This window comes from Dromiciops gliroides, chromosome 4 (genome assembly GCF_019393635.1).
Source record: "Dromiciops gliroides isolate mDroGli1 chromosome 4, mDroGli1.pri, whole genome shotgun sequence".
Taxonomy (NCBI): domain Eukaryota; kingdom Metazoa; phylum Chordata; class Mammalia; order Microbiotheria; family Microbiotheriidae; genus Dromiciops; species Dromiciops gliroides.
The window spans coordinates 339930509-339948436 of NC_057864.1; the positions used below are offsets into that span (position 1 = coordinate 339930509).

General features: G+C 38.1%; 1 protein-coding gene across 1 annotated transcript in view; it reads right to left on the reverse strand.

The window, feature by feature from the left end:
• Positions 1-395: 395 nt before the first annotated feature.
• Positions 396-17928, reverse strand: part of AK9 (adenylate kinase 9) — a 123482-nt gene continuing 105949 nt past the window's right edge. The window contains exons 35-40 of the mRNA XM_044004957.1: positions 17450-17646; positions 16126-16295; positions 10183-10281; positions 9917-10019; positions 6264-6378; positions 396-1074 (exon numbers count right to left, since the gene is read on the reverse strand). Coding sequence (XP_043860892.1) covers positions 872-1074; positions 6264-6378; positions 9917-10019; positions 10183-10281; positions 16126-16295; positions 17450-17646 — 887 coding nt within the window. The 3' untranslated portion in view covers positions 396-871. The remainder of the gene's footprint in view (positions 1075-6263; positions 6379-9916; positions 10020-10182; positions 10282-16125; positions 16296-17449; positions 17647-17928) is intronic.

A 17928-nucleotide genomic window follows, 5' to 3' on the forward strand; every position in this document is an offset into this window, starting at 1 on the left:
ATTTTTCCTTCTTTAGTCACACAAATGATGATCTAATGCTTTACTCTTCAAATGCCATCGGTTTTTAAATCTTAAGGTGCAATCTCTGTGTCAATTAAATTACATAAAATGTACTTTAAAAATATACATCAGGGGCAGCTAGATGACGCAGTGGATAGAGCACTGGCCCTGGAGTCAGGAGTACCTGAATTCAAATCTGGCCTCAGACACTTGACACTTATTAGCTGTGTGACCCTGGGCAAGTCACTTAACCCCCATTGCCCTGTTAAAACAAAACAAAACAAAACAAAACAAAACAAAAACCACCCCATATTTATTCACATGTAGGTAGGGAAAATTTTAAGGTAATAATATGTTCATTTGGCTTACAAAACAATCACATAGATCGAAGTACATCCAACATTCCTATTTTACTTATATTAGTTTTTCTTGTTGTTGCCCAATATATTTAACGACTATCTTTCTCTAATGATCGAAAAGGATATTCTGTTTTTCTGTTAACCTATTTTTAAAGAACAGAAACTAACAAAGCAAAGAAACATGGTTACGTGTAATAGCATTCTAAAGCATGCTTTGGCAAGTATTATTATTAGATGACTATTCTTTTGTTAAAACACCAAAACTCAGTCAGAAAAAGAGATGCTTCCTTTGACTTGAAATTCTTTTCTTAGAAAGACATTCCTTGCTGACGGACAGAAGCACCTGACCGGTGCTATGTCTGAACACTCTATCATGCCATTCAGAAGGTAACTTGAAAACTAGAGAATAGACAGTGTGGTAGCATTTGATCTTCTTTTCTTATCCCAAATTATGGGGATTTTCTTACAGGAGGATAATCTCACCATACATCATTGTGAATACCCAAACAAAATTAACCAACGACTGGGTTCACATTTTTAAGAGAGATAAAGGTCTGTAATTTATGGTCAAAGTCAATAGCTCTAAATTGAGGTTCCTTGTATTTTCTGGTCATCTTGGAACCTAAGTAAGGGATGAGTTCACATCTTTCTATAAACTGCTCCAGCTTCTTCTTATACTTTTTCCGTGAATATTCAGAACCTTTAGGATTAAATGCTGTAGGGGAAGTAAACAAAAGTCATAAATATCTGCTGTGAAGCTGATGTTTTAAGATGAGGATGAAGACTGAAGAGAAAAGAGAACTTCATGGTTGAGATGTGTAAGTATAGAATTCATTTCAAATACAAACAATTCTCAGATTATCTACTATTTTACATTATCAAAATACTGGTGGCCCTTTCCTCTGTTCCCATTTGCATGAAAAATTAAGAGTTGACTGAATATCGCTTTTATCATTAAATTTTTTTAAAATCGGCAATACCAGTGATAGTGATTTTAATTAAATCTGCCTAGAAATGGTAACAATAGTTGACATTATTTATATAGTGCTTTAAGGTTTGCAGAAACACTAGGAACATTGTCTCATTTGTTTGATTCACAATACCTTGTGACTCAGGTCCTACAGGATTATTGTCTTTATGTTTTAGATGGGGAAATTGAGATGCAGAGAGTTAAAGTGCCTTGCCAATGGTTCCATAAGTACAAATATGAGTATCAGAGGCAGAATTAAAATCCAGATCTCTCCTGACTTCAAGCCAATGGTTCTTGCCAATGGTTCTTACTCTATACCATACTTTTTTTTCCCTTTCTGGTCCATCAGAGGAGGCTGATCTACTCCATACAGGCAGCTATTGCTGGAGTGGATAAAGCGCTGGGCCTCGAGTCAGGAAGACCTGCATTCAACTATGACTTCAGATATTTATTAGTATATAACCTTAGGCAAGTTCCTTAACTTCTGTTTGCCTCAGCTTCCTCCACTGTAAAATGGGGATAATAATAGCACCCACCTCACAGGGTGGTTGTGAGGATCAAATGAGAGATTGATAAAAAGTGCTCAGCACAGCACCTGGAATCGTGATGCCTGTAGAATGACCTCCCCCAAACAAACAAAATTAGACAGTCCTCCCTGTTAAGAGGAGTTGAGAGAGCTGTCGACTTGATAATAATGGCAAAGAAATGTTTGTCTTTCTGGGCCATGCATTCAAGGCATAATAAATAACCTCCCAGCATCTGTCAAAAATGATGACCATTATTCTACTCTCATTGATTCAAATGGGAACAGCTGATACTGGCATAAAGAACCTAGACAACACCAAGGAATTGATGAAATGTAAGAAATTGCAGACCATGGTAGTGGGGGGGGGGGTTATTTTCATCACTGCTGCCAGATGAAGACAAGAGGGGGAGAAGAGAAAAGATGACTTGGTGGGTGAACATCTGGTTAATAATATGGTATTTGAAAATAGAATTTATCTGAATCACAGGTTAAAACATAGGATTGGTAGTAGCTGGGGATAGAGTAGACCTACTAAATGCCATTAAGAATATATTTATCGGGGCAGCTAGGTGGCGCAGTAGAAAGAGCACAGGCCCTGGATTCAGGAATACCTGAGTTCAAATCCAGTCTCAGACACTTAACACTTACTAGCTGTGTGACCCTGGGCAAGTCACTTAACCCCAATTGCCTCACCAAAAAAAAAAAAAGAAAAGAAAAGAATATATTTATCAGTAGGCAGCGAGGTGGAGGGGGCAGCTTGGTGGCACAGTGGATAAAGCACCAGCCCTGGATTCAGGAGGACCTGAGTTCAAATCCGACCACAGACACTTGACACTTACTAGCTGTGTGACCCTGGGCAGTCACTTAACCCTCATTTCCCCACAAAAAAAAAGAAAAGAAAAAAGAATATATTTATCTGGTGTTTTGTAAATCAAACCAAAATTACTTTCAATTAAAAAGGACAAGGGAAGGAGAAAACTGCCTAAGTATATATCTTGGTGGATATACTAAGTTAGATACCATATAGGGAGATAGAACAATTTAGGAAGAACTGATGATGAGACTTTCAGAAAGTCTCCAAAGAGGAACAGCTAGCCACATTTTAACTTGCCTTCATCCTTCATAATTTCATCCTTAAAAAGTTGGAGGAACTGACAAAGGGAAATTCTATTTTGGATCTGATTCTCACCAAACAGGGCAGAAGTGGTTGCTGGGATGGAAATGATACAAACTTTGAGGGGAAGTGATTCCTTCCCTTTTTAGATTTTGTGATGGAGAAGGAGAACGAGAAGAAAGCTGGACACAGTCTAACATGCAGTCTAGGTTTTAGGAGAGCAGACTTAAAAAGGTACGGAAGAGATATAGGTAAAATTTCTTGAACTAAATTTCTTCTTAGAAAATCAGCTACAAGAACAGGCCATTTTTATCATATTTGCTGATGGCACCAAGGAGGCGGGAAAGGCAATACAATGAATGACTATGGTAGAATGAACAAAACTTTAGCAGCTACAATGCTTTCCACTATGTTCGGTCTCTGTAGTGCCACACCCCCGTCTTACTGTGTATATGATTTTGCTTCTCAGAATTTTGTAACTGTTAAGTGCCATTCTTCTTACTCCTAGGAATGTAAATGAATCAATATTGCTTTGTAGAGAACTATATAAATAAATAATAAATAAGTATTATATTCATAATGGAGACCTTTCTTCCTTGTTAGTAGTATCTTTGGGTATTGACAACTTATTCCCTGTCTCCTATGGAATATGAGTTTGCATTCATAAGAAAAATGCCAAGAGGGAAAATCTGTAAGAACAATTCAAGTATACCCACAGGCTGAACTCACTGGGAAGAGATGCCCCTATCAATTGGCTTGTATCCTGTGTTAATTTCTTCTTGTTTGTGTCTTTTATCCCTAAAACCAGCAGAGATCTCCCCCTCTTTTCCCAATTATAACTTCACAAAGGCTCCCTCTGAGCCCTGAGGGCTTAATGGCACCTTATATCATAGATGAGATCCTCCCAGTTCCCACTGTTAGCTAACCTTGGATAAATCAGGAAACATTCCCATCTTATATTTTCATCCTCCTCCACCAGGGACTATGCTCAAAGACTAAAAAGCATAGAGCTGGAGGTAGAAGAAAACAACTCATTCCCTACCAATCAACATACTGGAACCCCTGAAAAGGAGGGCTCATCTACAACACACATCAGAAATGAGATTTTTCTTATTTTAAAAAAAGTAGGAGGGGCAGTTAGGTAGCACAGTGGATAGAGCACCGGCCCTGGAGTCAGGAGTACCTGGGTTCAAATCCGGCCTCAGACACTTAACACACACTTACTAGCTGTGTGACCCTGGGCAAGTCACTTAACCCCAATTGCCTCACTAAAAAAAAAAAAGTAGGGAAAGGGGAGTTGGTAGATCATTTTTTTAAAATTGTAAAAGTATTTTATTATTTTCCAGTTATATGTAGAGATAGTTTTCAACATTTGTTTTTGTAAGATTTCTAATTTCAAATTTTTTCCCTCCTCCCCTCCCTCTCCCCTATCTTCCTCCCCAAGACAGCAAGTAATCTGATATAGGTTATATATGTACAAGAACATTAAACATATTTCTGCATTAGTCATGTTATAAGAGAAGAATCAGAGCAAAAAGGAAAAACCTCAAAAAAGAAAAACAACAGCACCAAAAACAAGAGAAATAGTATGGTTCAATCTGCATCCATATTCCACAGTTCTTTTTTTTTTTTTTTTTTTTTTTTGTGGATTTAGCGTGCCTTTTCCATCATGAGTCCTTTGGAACTGGGAGATCATTTCTGAAGCTGCCATACCACCCCAAACTGGGGAACTGTCATACTATTGCTTCAGTTTGTATGTAGATTTGGAGGTTTGTAACATTCCACTTCCATCTTTAGCTGGTCATAAAGAATATCTTTTAATAAATCTCTTTCGTACACAAAAGTCTTGTGTGTAGGTTTCCTTTCCCCCTCTCTATATGGGCACAGAGTTGCCACATAATTACTCATTTGGAGGAATTTATAAATGAAGGAATTTAAATGGGTGGGAGAAAATGATCAATATTGCCTCTTTGTAAATTCCTCGAACTCAGCTCTTATTCCAATTGCTGGTAAGTGGCTCTAATTTAATAACTGGCTCAGAATCCAAAACGCTATTGACAGGCTGGATGGAACACTGGTATGAACATAATAAGATGATATTTAATGGGTATAAACATAATGTCTTATGCTTTAAGAAACCAACTTTATAAGTACAAGATGGGAGAAGTACGGTTAGACAGCAGTTTGTCTAAAAAAGATTTGGGGATTTTAGTGGACTACAGACTCAGAAGTAGAATGAATAAGATTTGGTTATGGATTTAGTATAAAAGTTTAGGGAAAGGGGAGGGAATAAGGATTTCTCTAGTACCCCCTATGTGCCTGGTACTGTGCTAAGCACTTTTTAGAAGTATTATCTAATTTGATTCTCACAACAACCCCATTTGGAAGGTGCTATTATTATCCCTACTTTATAGCTGAGGAAACTAAGGCAAACAGAAGTTAGGTGAGTCACCAGGGTCATACAGCTAGTAAGTATCTAAGGTCACATTTGAGCTCAGGACTACCTGACTCCAGGCCCAGTATTTTATCTGCTGGGCTGCCTAGTTGCTTCAGATACAGAAAAACATAATTGGTGTAGTAGAAAAATCCATGGGCCTCAAATCAGAAGATCCTGGTTCCTGTTCCAGATTTCCACCTTACTAGTTTGATAATCATGAGACAGCTGCCTTAATGAATGCGGAAGAGAGATGAGTTTTAATCTGTTTGGCCCCAGAGGGACCAGAACTAGGAGCAATGGGTAGAAATCACAAAAAGACAGATTTAGGCTTGAGAAACTCCTTCTCCTTCTCCTTCTCCTTCTCCTTCTCCTTCTCCTTCTCCTTCTCCTTCTCCTTCTCCTTCTTCCCCTTCCCCTCCTTCTTCTCCTTCTTCTTTTGCAGGGCAATAAGAGTTAAGTGACTTGCCCAGGGTCACACAGCTAGTAAGTGTCAAGTGTCCGAGGGCAGATTTGAACTCAGGTCCTCCTGAATTCAGGACCAGTGCTTTATCCACTGAGCCACCTAGCTGCCACACCCTTGAGAAACTTCTTAACGATCCCCAAGTGTCATGGGCTGCTGCAGGAGGCAGGGAGTTCCTCTTCTTGGAGGATCTGCAAGCTGAGCCTGAACTACTGCTTACTGGGGATGTTATAGGGTGAGGAGTGGAGTGAAAATGCTTTTTCCAGAAGTTAAGCTACACGGCTTCTAGGGCCATCTCTGAAATTTTATGCTTCTGGGCATCTTAAATACCCCACTACACACTAACGTTAGGTATTTTATTTTATTTTATTTTGAAGGTTCCAACACAAATACTTACCTTTTAGATGAAATGCTATGTAGAGTAAGGCAGATCTCTTGACACTTTGGAAGGGGAACTTGGGCTTTAAGCATCCTACTTCATTCATGGCTTTGATTAGAGAAGTTGCTGCCCCCTGTTGAGAAGATGCAAAGATGGCTACATTGTTGAATAGTTGAAGATAGTTTATTATGGTTAAAGGAGAAAAAAAACACCACTTATTCTCTACTATATCGAATCACATTTATAGAGTGTAGGGTCATTGTTAGGAAGACCAATAAGCTATCATGACAGAAATATAAAATATGCTTAATTAAGTGTTGGCCTGGTGTACGGGATAGAGAGCTGGCTGTAGAGCAGGAAAATCTGAATTCAAGATTCTAATGTATATTAGTTGTGTGTCCCTGGTCAAGTCACTTGACCTCTGAGTGTTCTAGGCAACTCTCTAACTGTAAATTGCAGAAGTGTCTGCTTATATTGGTAGAGAGAGAGCTTTCTCATCTGGGAGTTCCTTGTTTCAACAAAATCACAGGTCCTGTCATTATCCTTACATGAGAATTTTTATTTTTAATCTGAATTTTCATTGGTGGAGGAATCTGCCCTTGAGAAATTTCTAACTGATGAAAGGTAGCTTTTTTGCAAAGTTTATTTTTATTTATTTTCTAAAACCATTTTATTTTATTTTCAATTCTGAATTCTCTTCAATCCTCCTCCTCCTGCTTCCCTCCCCATTGAAAAGGCAAGAAAAAACAAGATCCATTCCAAAAATGTAGTCATGTAAAATGAATTTCCCAATTACCTATGTTCCGAAAAAGAAAAAAGGAAGAAAGAAAGAAACAAACAAACAAACAGGAAGAAAGAAAGAGTCCTTAGGAATTGTGTTTGGTCAGTGTATTGATCAGTTACTAAGTCTTTGGCTAAGATGAAAAAATAAATGACAAACGACAAATGCTGGAGGGAGAATAGGTACTTTAATGAATTGTGGTGAAGCTGTGAACTGGTTCAACCATTTTAGAAAGCAATTTGGAACCATGCCACAAAAACTATTAAACTGTACATTCCCTTTAACCCAGAGATAATGATACTAGGCCCATACCCCCTGAGAGATCAAAGAAAGAGGAAAAGGCCTCATATGTACAAAAATATTTATAGCAGCTCTTTCTGTGGCAGCAAAGAATTGGAGACTGAGGGGATGCCCATTAATTGGGGAATGTCAGATCAAATTATGGCATTGAATGTGATGGGATACTATTGTGGTGCAAAAAATGATGAAGGGATGGTTTCAGAAGAACCTGGGAAGAAGTGCAAAGTGAAGCAGGTAGAACAATGTATATATTAATGGCAATATTGGAAAGATAATCAACATTGAAAGACAAAGTAACTCAGATCAACACAATGACCAACCACAATTCCCGACAACTCATAATGAAATGTGTTATTCACATACAGATAGGGAGCTGATGGATTCAAGTGCAGGTTGAAACATTCATTCATTCATTCTTTTTCTCCTCTTTCTTTTTCTTCCTTTTCTCTTTCCCTCTTTCCTTCTTTCTTTCTTTCCTTCCTTCCTTTTTTTTTTTTTTTTTAAGTGAGGCAATTGGGGTTAAGTGATTTGCCCAGGGTCACACAGCTAGTAAGTATTAAGTGTCTGAGGCCGGATTTGAACTCAGGTACTCCTGACTCCAGGGCTGGTGCTCTATCCACTGCGCCACCTAGCTGCCCCTTTTTCTTTCTTTCTTTCTTTTTTTTGTTCTTGTTTTTGTGGGGCAATGGGGGTTAAGTGACTTGCCCAGGGTCACACAGCCAGTAAGTGTCAAGTGTCTGAGGCCGGATTTGAACTCAGGTACTCCTGACTCCAGGGCTGGTGCTTTATCCACCGCGCCACCTAGCCGCCCCCAAAGAGGTGGTGGTGGTATGTAATGGTATTCCTTTTTTTTTTTTTTTTTTAGTGAGGCAGTTGGGGCCAAGTGACTTGCCCAAGGTCACACAGCTAGTAACTGTTAAGTGTCTGAGGCTAGATCTGAACTCAGGTCCTCCTGACTCCAGGGCCGGTGCGCTATCCACTACGCCATCTAGCTGCCCCTCCTTCTTTTGATCATGGGTAAGGGGGGAATTTGTTTTGCATGACTATACATATTTATAATGGACTTTATTTTTCTTGCCCTCTCAACAGATGGGTGATGGGAGGAGGAGAGAACTGGGAACTGAAAATAAAATAAAATTGAATTTTTCAAATTTTTTTGTTTGCTTGTTTGCTCATTCTTCCAACCTGCTTCTTGTCATTTGATTTTATATTAGCATTAGGCTCTACGTCTGTTTGGGGGGATGTCTGACCTGAGCTTCTGTCTTTTTATGGACTTCTGCTGCTTTCATAGCTCAGTCTGGAAGGCCTGCAAGATTTTGGTACTCTTAAAAGTGGTGGGATCCAGGGTGAAGCTTTTTCATTGTCCTCCTGGTCTGAGCTCTTCAAGTTCCTGACCTTGTTTTGGGTCTGTAAGTTTGCTTAGGAGTTTTAGTACATTATTGCTGGACTCAGTCACTGTTAGTCCACTGGGAGGCTCTGCAGGTTCAGAATGTCTGGACTCCCAGCTCTTCTTTTGTCTGGGACTCCTGCATTCTGCTTACTTCACTACACATCAGTTCATACAAGTCTTCCCAGGCCTTTCTGAAATCATCCCTGTTTGTCATTTCTTATAGCACAATAATATTTAAGGAGGTCTTTTGAATCCTATTCTTACCAAAGTCTCATTAGTTCACCACAAGTATAATAGCTTGATGAAATAAAGGATAGATGTCAGCCTTTATACTGAGGAGTGAGTCTTTAATTTTATTTGTCACTGCCATTGGACTTAGTACTTTCCAAGGATTGAAATTTCAGTGACAAAATTAAAGATATTTCAGAATTAAGGCTTAATCTTAATTTAATTGTGATATGGAGTGAATGTAAGCTCAAGGATCAAGAAACAGGAAGGACCATGGACATCATCTAGTCTACAGATTTTTAACTTGGGATCTGTGAACTGGTTATTTTATTTTATTTTTTTATTTACTTTATTTTTTTTAGTGAGGCAATTGGGGTTAAGTGACTTGCCCAGGGTCACACAGCTAGTAAGTATTAAGTGTCTGAGGCCAGATTTGAACTCAGGTACTCCTGAATCCAGGGCCGGTGCTCTATCCACCGCGCCACCTAGCCGCCCCTGTGAACCGGTTATTTTAAAATATTTTGACAACTATACTTTAATATAATTGGTTTCCTTTGTAATACTATGTATTTTATTTAATGCATTTACAATATTACTCTGAGAAAGAGTCTAGAGGTTTCACTAAACAAAGGGATGCATGATGAAAAAAAAAAGGAAACCGCTAATGTACCCCAACCCCTCATTTTTTACAGAAGTGTAAACTGAGGCCCAGAGAGGTGAAGGGGCTTTTCTAAAGTCATACAGGGAGTTAAAGAACTGGGATTCAAGCCTAAGCCATCCAGTTCCAATGCTCTTTCTACTGACATCATCCAACTATAGTGGGAGGAGGGCCCAAACCGATGAGTTCACTGATTCATCAAATAATCTGAATGAACCACCGATGTTTAAAGAAAAGGAAATGGAACATTACAGGTTTCTATTGCCCTAGTTTCTATCTATACACACAGAACAAAGCAAGAAACTACAATATACCTGTTCCAGGTATCCTGGCAAAGGAAGGCTGGTAAGTGATATTGGTTCCTTAATTGGAGGAAGTTTATTTGGAAGTTTCTGATTCCAGTATTTCTCTGGTAACCTGCAAATATAAAATGTCCAAGGCCATTTGCATAGTTTTTCCCCCTTTTCTTGTATACATACTCATATTCTACATACAAGTCTGTCTATAGCTCCACACACACATACACACAAATAAACAGATAACAAAGGAAAATACAAAAGTAAAAAGTTCACCAACTTACCTCAAAAATTTCTGCAGTTTATCTTCACTCTCACAAAAGTATATACAATCACGATACTCCAAAGCATATTCAATTTTTCCAGGAATTAGGGCTTCATATCTGAGAGGCAGAAAAAGAATGACTTTGAGTATAATGTTGAGTTGTTTCCAGTGATGTCCAACTCTATGTAACCAGATTTGGGGTTTTCTGGGCAAAGATACTGAAGTGGTTTGTCATATCCCTCCATCTCATTTTACAGATGAGGAACTGAGGCAAACAGAGTTAAGTGACTTGTCTAGAATCACATAGCTAGTAAGTATTTGAGGTCATATTTGAACTCAGGCCCTTCTGACTGCAGGGTTGGTGCTTTATCCATCGTGTCACCCCTCATTGCCTAATTCATTGACTATACTGGTGTGTAATTCAAAGTTTAAATGGGTGTATTATTTTATTTTAAAATCTTTTTTTTTTTTTTTTTTTTTTAGTGAGGCAGTTGGGGTTAAGTGACTTGCCCAGGGTCACAAAGCTAGTAAGTGTTAAGTGTCTGAGGCTGGATTTGAACTCAGGAACTCCTGAATCCAGGGCCAGTGCTTTATCCACTGCGCCACCTAGCCACCCCCCAAAAAAATATTTTTAAAGACTCAGTCTCCCCATCTCTTCCAGGCCAGAAGTACAGAGGTTACTCATGGGCCCAATCCCTTTAAGGCTGGGTATAGGAGCTTTGACCTGGACTTATTTTACTTTAAGATATGTGTGTCTCACACATATGTATTTATAGGTACTCAATGATACATCAAATAATCTGAATGAGTATATATGATCTCTCTACATTTTTCCCCTCTCACTGAAAAAAGAAAAACAAAACTTCACTTTTTTTGTTTTATTTGAGTCTTCTTATATGGAAATGTTTTATGTAATTGCATCTGTATAACCTATATCTGATTTTTTACTGCTTCAGGGAGTGGGGAGATGAGGGAGGGAAGGAGACATAGAATTTAGAATCCAAAACTTTAAACAGAAATGTTTATTATAAGAAAACATAATTTAGCCCTTCCCCAATTGATGCCAACCCTTTTAGTTTACAGTACTTTACTATGACTATGTATAAGAAATATACATAGTCAAGTAAAACAAATTCCTAAACTGGTCACGTTAAAACATGATGTCTCCTTCTGCATTTTGAATTCATCACCTTTGGGTCAGGTGGTGGGTAGTATTCTTTATCATCAGTCCTTTGGAATCATGGTTGGTCATTGAATTAATCAGTTTATCAACTTATTCATTATGTAGTCTTTAAATTTTTTTTAAGTGTTTTATTATTATTTTTAAGTTACATGTGGGGATAGTTTTCAACATTTGTTTTTATAAGATTTCTAGTTTGAAATTTTTCTCCCTTGTTCTCCCTCCCTTCTCTCCCTTCCCTCCCCACTCCCCAAGACAGCAAGCAATCTGATATAGGTTATATATGTACAGTCACATTAAACATATTTCTGCATTAGTCATGTTGTGAAAGAAGAATCAGAGCAAAAGGGAAAAGCCTCAAAAAAGGAAAACAAAAAAAGTAGAAATAGTATGGTTCAATCTGCATGTAGATTCCACAGTTCTTTTTTTCTGGATTTGGAGAACATTTTCCATCATGAGTCCTTTGGAACTATCTTGGACCACTGTATTGCTGAGAAGAGTCAAGTCTATCACAGTTGATCAACACACAATGTTGTTGATACTGTGGTACAATGTTCTCCTGGTTCTGCTCATCTCACTCAGCATCAGTTCATGTAAGTCCTTCCAGGTTTCTCTGAAATCTGCCTGCTTGTCATTTCTTTACATTGATTTTTTAAAAAAACTTTGTGTTCTAAATTTTCTTCCTCCTTCCCTCCTCAACCCTCCCTATGGAATCAAACAATTCAATATAAATCATACATGTGCAGTCATGCCAAGCATCTTCACATTAGTCCAAGGTGTGAAAGAAAATAGACAGAATAACTTTAGAAAGAGGAACTAAAAAATAAAATTATAATTCATTCTGTATTCAAATACCATCAGTTCTTCCTCTGTTGATGGTTTGCATTTTTCATAGTCCTTCTGATAGCATCCTGCTCATCATTTCTTTCACAGTTACTATTGCTAACTGCATTACCCTCCATCCTATTCCCTCCCCTTGATATTTACTCTATTTTCTATCTTCTTTCACCCTATCCCCCCTCCGCAAAAGTGTTTTGCTTTTTACTGCTCCCTGCCCCAATCTGCTCTCTTCCCACTTCACCTCTTCCCCCCTTTTCCCCTTCTCCTCCCACTTTCCCTCAGGACAAAATATATTACTATACCCACTTGAGTGTTTAGGTTATTCCCTCTTTGAGCCAATTCTGTCCCCTGCTCCTTCCCCATTTCCCCCTCCACTCCATAAGCTTTTTCTTGTTTCTTTTATATGAGCTACTTTACACCCTTCCACCTCTACCTTTCCCCTTCTTCCAGTGCATTTCTCCTACCCTTTAACTTTATTTTTAAGATGTCATCATGGGTCTGCTAGTGACACAGTGGACAAAACATCAGTCCATAGTCCCAGGAGGCCCTGAGCTCAAATCCAGCCCCAGACATAAGACACCCCACCCTGTCTGCCCCACAAAAAACAAGGATAAATGCTTTACAGATATCATCCCTTCATATTCAATTCACACCTGTGCCCTCTATCTAAGTATATTCCTTTCAGCTGCCCTAATACTGAGAAAGTTCTTATGAGCTGAAAGTATTATCTTCTCATGTAAGAATGTAAACAGTTTAACCTTTTAATGTTCCTCATGATTTCTTTTTCCTGTTTACCTTTTTATGCTTCTCTAGGGTCTTATATTTGAAAGTCAAATTTTCTATTCAGTTCAGGTCTTTTCATCACAAATGCCTCAAAGTCCTCTTTTTCACTGAGGTCCCATTTTTTCCTCTGAAACATTATACACAATTTTGTTGGGTAGGTAGGTAATTCTTGGTTGTAATCCTACTTCCTTTGCCCTCTAGAATATCATGTTCCATGCCTTCTGGTCTTTTAATGTAGAAGCTGCTAGATATTGTGTTATCCTGACTGTGGCTCCACAGTATTTGAATTCCTTCTTTTTAGCTGCTTGCAATATTTCTCCTTGACCTGGGATCTCTGGAATTTGGCTATAATATTCCTGGAAGTTTCTTTTTGGGATCTCTTTCTGGAGGTGATCAGTAGATTCTTTCAATTTCTAATTTATCTTCTGCTTCTAGAATATTAGGGCAATTTTCCCTGACAATTTCTTGGAAGATGATGTCTAGGCTCTTATTTTGGTCATGGCTTTCAGGTAGTCCAGTGATTTCCAAATTATCTCTCCTGGATCTATTTTCCAGGTCTGCTGTTTTTCCAAGGGTATATTTCATATTGCCCTCTATTTTTTATTCAATTGGATTTGCTTGGGGTGGCTAGGTGGCGCAGTATATAGAGCACTAGCCCTGGAGTCAAGAGGAGTTCAAATCTGGCCTCAGACACTTAACACTTACTAGCTGTGTGACCCTGGGCAAGTCACTTAACCCCAATTGCCTCACCAAAAAACAAAAACAAAACAAAACAATTGGATTTGCTTTACTGTGTCTTGGTTTCTCATAAAGTCACTAGCTGCCATTTGTTCAATCCTAATTCTTAGGCAATTATTTTCTTCAGAGAGCTTTTGTATCTTCTTTCCCATTTGGCTTTTCAAGTTGTTGACTTTTTTCTCATGACTCTCCTGCATTGCTCTTTCTATTCTTTTCTCTACCTCTCTAAATCTTTCTTCTATATCTCCTACTTTTGCTTCAAAGTCCCTTTTGAGTGCTTCCATGCCCTGAGACCAAATCACATTTTTCTTGGAATCTTTAGATGTTGGAGCTTTGACTTTGTTATTATCTTTTTCTGAGGGTGTATTCTGGTCTACCCCTCCCCCAAAGAAGCTGTCTATTTTCCACTGTTTTCTTTGCCAACTCATCTCAAGCTGGAAGCAGATGTCCGATTGAAATCTGATTCTCTTTGGTTGGAAGTTTGGCATGCCTGTGCCCCTCCCTCACTGGGCCTCTACCACTCAATTCAGCCCACTGGTTCAGAACCAGGGCACTTTGCCCCAATTCCAGCAAGGACTGCAGCCACTTCACCACAGTCAACTGCTGAACATCCTCACTGGTCTGCTAGCTGAGCCTCAGAAGAAGCCACTGGTGCCAAAGACTCAGAGGTGCTGTAGGTGTGATCTGTCCCTGGCTGGGTCTGAGCCGCACTCTGATCTCCTCGCTCAGCCTGATCAGCAGGTGATCCCAATTGCCATTTTTGGCTGGAAAATAGTCTTACTCTGTTCTTATGTGAGTTAGGCTGATCTGAACTTTTTTTTATGTGATTATTTGGGAGTGAGTGGGTGGGTTTATTGGGAGTTTGTGGGAGTCACAGTTTCTCCTCCACCATCTTGGCTCTGCCTCCCTCCCCCGTTATGTAGTCTTTTAAACTTGTTTATCTTTACAATATTTTTTATTGTATAAATTGTTCTATTGCTGTTTATTTCACTTTCCATCAGTTCATATGAGTCCTCTTGGGTTACTCTGAAACCATCCTTTTCATCATTTCTTATGAAGCAGTGATGTTTGATTACATTCACATAACATAACTGTTCAAAAATATTGATAGCAGCTCTTTTTGTGGTGGCTAAGAATTGGAAATTAAAGGAATGCCCATCAATTGGGGAAAGGCTAAACAAGCTGTGGTATATGATTGTGAGGGAATATTATTGTGCTATAAGAAATGACAAGCAGGATGATTTCAGAAAGGCCTGGAAAGACTTGTATGAACTGATGTATAGTGAAGTGAGCAGAACCAGGAGAATGTTGTGTACAGTGATAGCAATATTGTTTGATGAAGAACTGTGAATGACTTAACTATTCTCAGCAATACAGTGAGCCAAGACAATCTCAAAGGACTAACGATGAAGCATACTATCCACCTCCAAAAAAAGAACTGATTTTGACCTAATGCAGACTGAAGCATGCAATTTTTCACCTTCTTTCATTTTTTCCCTTTTATTCAAGTCTTCTTATATGGAAATGTTTTATATAATTGCACCTGTATAACTGCTTACTGCCTCAGGGAGGTGGGGAGAGAAGGGAGGGAAGGAGGTATAGAATTTGGAACTCAAAACTTTAAATAAATAAAAACATTTATTATAAAAAATAACATAATTGTTCAGTTCTTCCCCAATTGATGCCAACCCTTTTAGTTTCCAATACTTTGCTATAACAAAAACAGTTGCTCTAAATTTTTTTATCTATATGGATCTTCTTTTCTTGAATTTCTTTAGGCTGGCTATCAGCCTTATTTTACTACCCGTGTAACTTTATAGGTTGGAAACAAAATCTCTTTTTCCCCCAAAAAGTGAATTAGAAATTTTTTTGTTGGGATAGATGAAAAAGTCACGGCTGTACAAATATGATGGAATACTATTGTGCTATAAGATATGACAAAAGGGAAGGTTTCAGAGAAACTAATGCAGAGTGAATTAAGCAGAACCAAGAGAAAAATTTATGCAATAACAACATCATTGAGAAGACAAACAACTTTGAAATACTTTATATCTCTAACCAATGCCATAATTCCAGAGGTCTCATGATGAAAAATGCTTCTCACCTCCTGACAGAAATATGGTAGACTCAAAGTGAAGGTTCATACACCCACCCACACACACACACACACATATGCACAATTTTTGTGGACATGACTATACATGTTTGTATCAGGGGGTTGTTTTACTTTTTTTTCTCAATGGGTGTAAGGGGAGGAGATGGTAAGAAAAGTCTGACTTTTGGTGATAGAAAAAAATAAATATTTAATTTAAAAAACAAAATAATTTTTGATCAGTAGTTTAAGATAGTTTATTATTATACAGATTCCTTTTGTTCTGAGTGAACACATCGTTTAATAGCCAGGAAAATTCATAGTTTTACCTCTGTTTCCCATCCAGGTAAGTGACTGGACAATATCCCTGAAGTTCTGCACTTTTAGGGAATTTGTTCTTTACTTCTGCCACTGTTAGCCTTTTGGGTAATAGCTCTGGAGGTGGGAGAGGATTAGGTGCTAATGGAGGCACATATAATTCTGGATTTTCCAGGAATTTCTATTGTAAAAGAATTAAGTGATATGAAAATGTTTATAACAAATACCAAAGAAATTAAATATCCCTTTGAAGTTCTTTTATTATTGCTCTTAGTTTCCAATAGGAATTAATTTTCCCAAAGCTACAAGAAATTAATTATACCCCAACTAGTTTTCTTTTGAGGAGCATCTACTTCACTAATTCCAACTTAAACCTTCTTTGTCTATTTCCTCTATTAAATGGGGTGGCAACATAGAATAACAGAAACTACACTGGCCTTAGAGCCAGGAACCTGGTTCTGGATTCTGTCTCTGCTATGAATAACTTATTTTGCCAGTAATTTAATTTCTCTGGGCTATTGTTCCCTCATTTTTAAAACTAGGGGGGCACCCTTCCAGCTTTCCTACTCTGTGATTGCCACTTAAATAGGCAAGATCCAGCAATCAGCACAGTGCCTGGTACATAGTAGGTACTTAATAAATGCTTATTCACCGTAATAAGCACTTATTGTTTACTGACTCATGATTACCTGACAAGAAAAAGATAGTCTACTTAATGAGAACACTGATGTTTATCTATCTATCTATCTATCTATCTATCTATCTATCTATCTATCTATCTATCTATCTATCTATCTATCTATCTATCTATTCACTTTAATGGTAAAAAAAAAATGAGCCCAGACATACTGGGTTACCTTTCAGACTACCAATGCTTTTGGTCTGTCAATGAAAAAAAATAAAAAATGATATTTCATGTTTAGTGCTTTACAGTTTGCAAAGTATTTTGTTTACAACAGTCCTTTTAGATAAGTAATGCAAGTATTATTATTCTCATCTTGCAAACGAGGAAACTGATGCTCAGGGGAGTTGTTATTTGCCCAAGGTCATAGAGCTAGTAATTAAGGGGCTTGAACTCAGTTTGAATGTCTGGTTCTTTTTCTGCTATGCCACTTGGTATCCAGTGGAGGACTAGGAATGATGAACTTAGCCCCACCAGGGAACAAATACTCACACTGAGTTCCATTAAATCTGAAATGAGGCAGATATTTAAAAGAGCCCCCCCCCCAAACACTCCAAGATCAAAACAAAAAATAAACCAAATCCCCAAAACAAACCAGGCATATATACAACAGGAAAACACAAGTCAAATTCTTGGGTTTGGCATATACTTACATCCAGTTCTACTTTAGAAGCCATTTTATAATAGTGTCCTCTGAATTCAGCTGAAAATTCTAGGGAGGTGGTTACAGAGCAGTCAACAAGTTCACCCTTTTCTGCCAAACTGACAGGACAATATTGTCCAAATTCCCCGAGTCGAGAAAGCAGCTCTTGAGGAGTGATGCATAGCTTGTTAATGCTTGCAGCTTTTCCTATTGTTAATGAATTAAAGTGTTATTTCGACACTGTATGTAAAACACTAGCATATTTAGAATTAGAGCAGAAGTGCTTTATAGCATATGTTTTGGGGCTAATTCCTACTCCATAGGTTGTTAGATTTGTGTTTGGAGAGGCCATGTTGAAATAGTTATATTGAAATACATGTCGATGATATTGATAATGATGAAAATGCAGAGGTGGGAGAGGATTAGGTGCTAATGGAGGCACATATAATTCTGGGCATTCTTATTCATTAACTGCTACTCTATTGCATA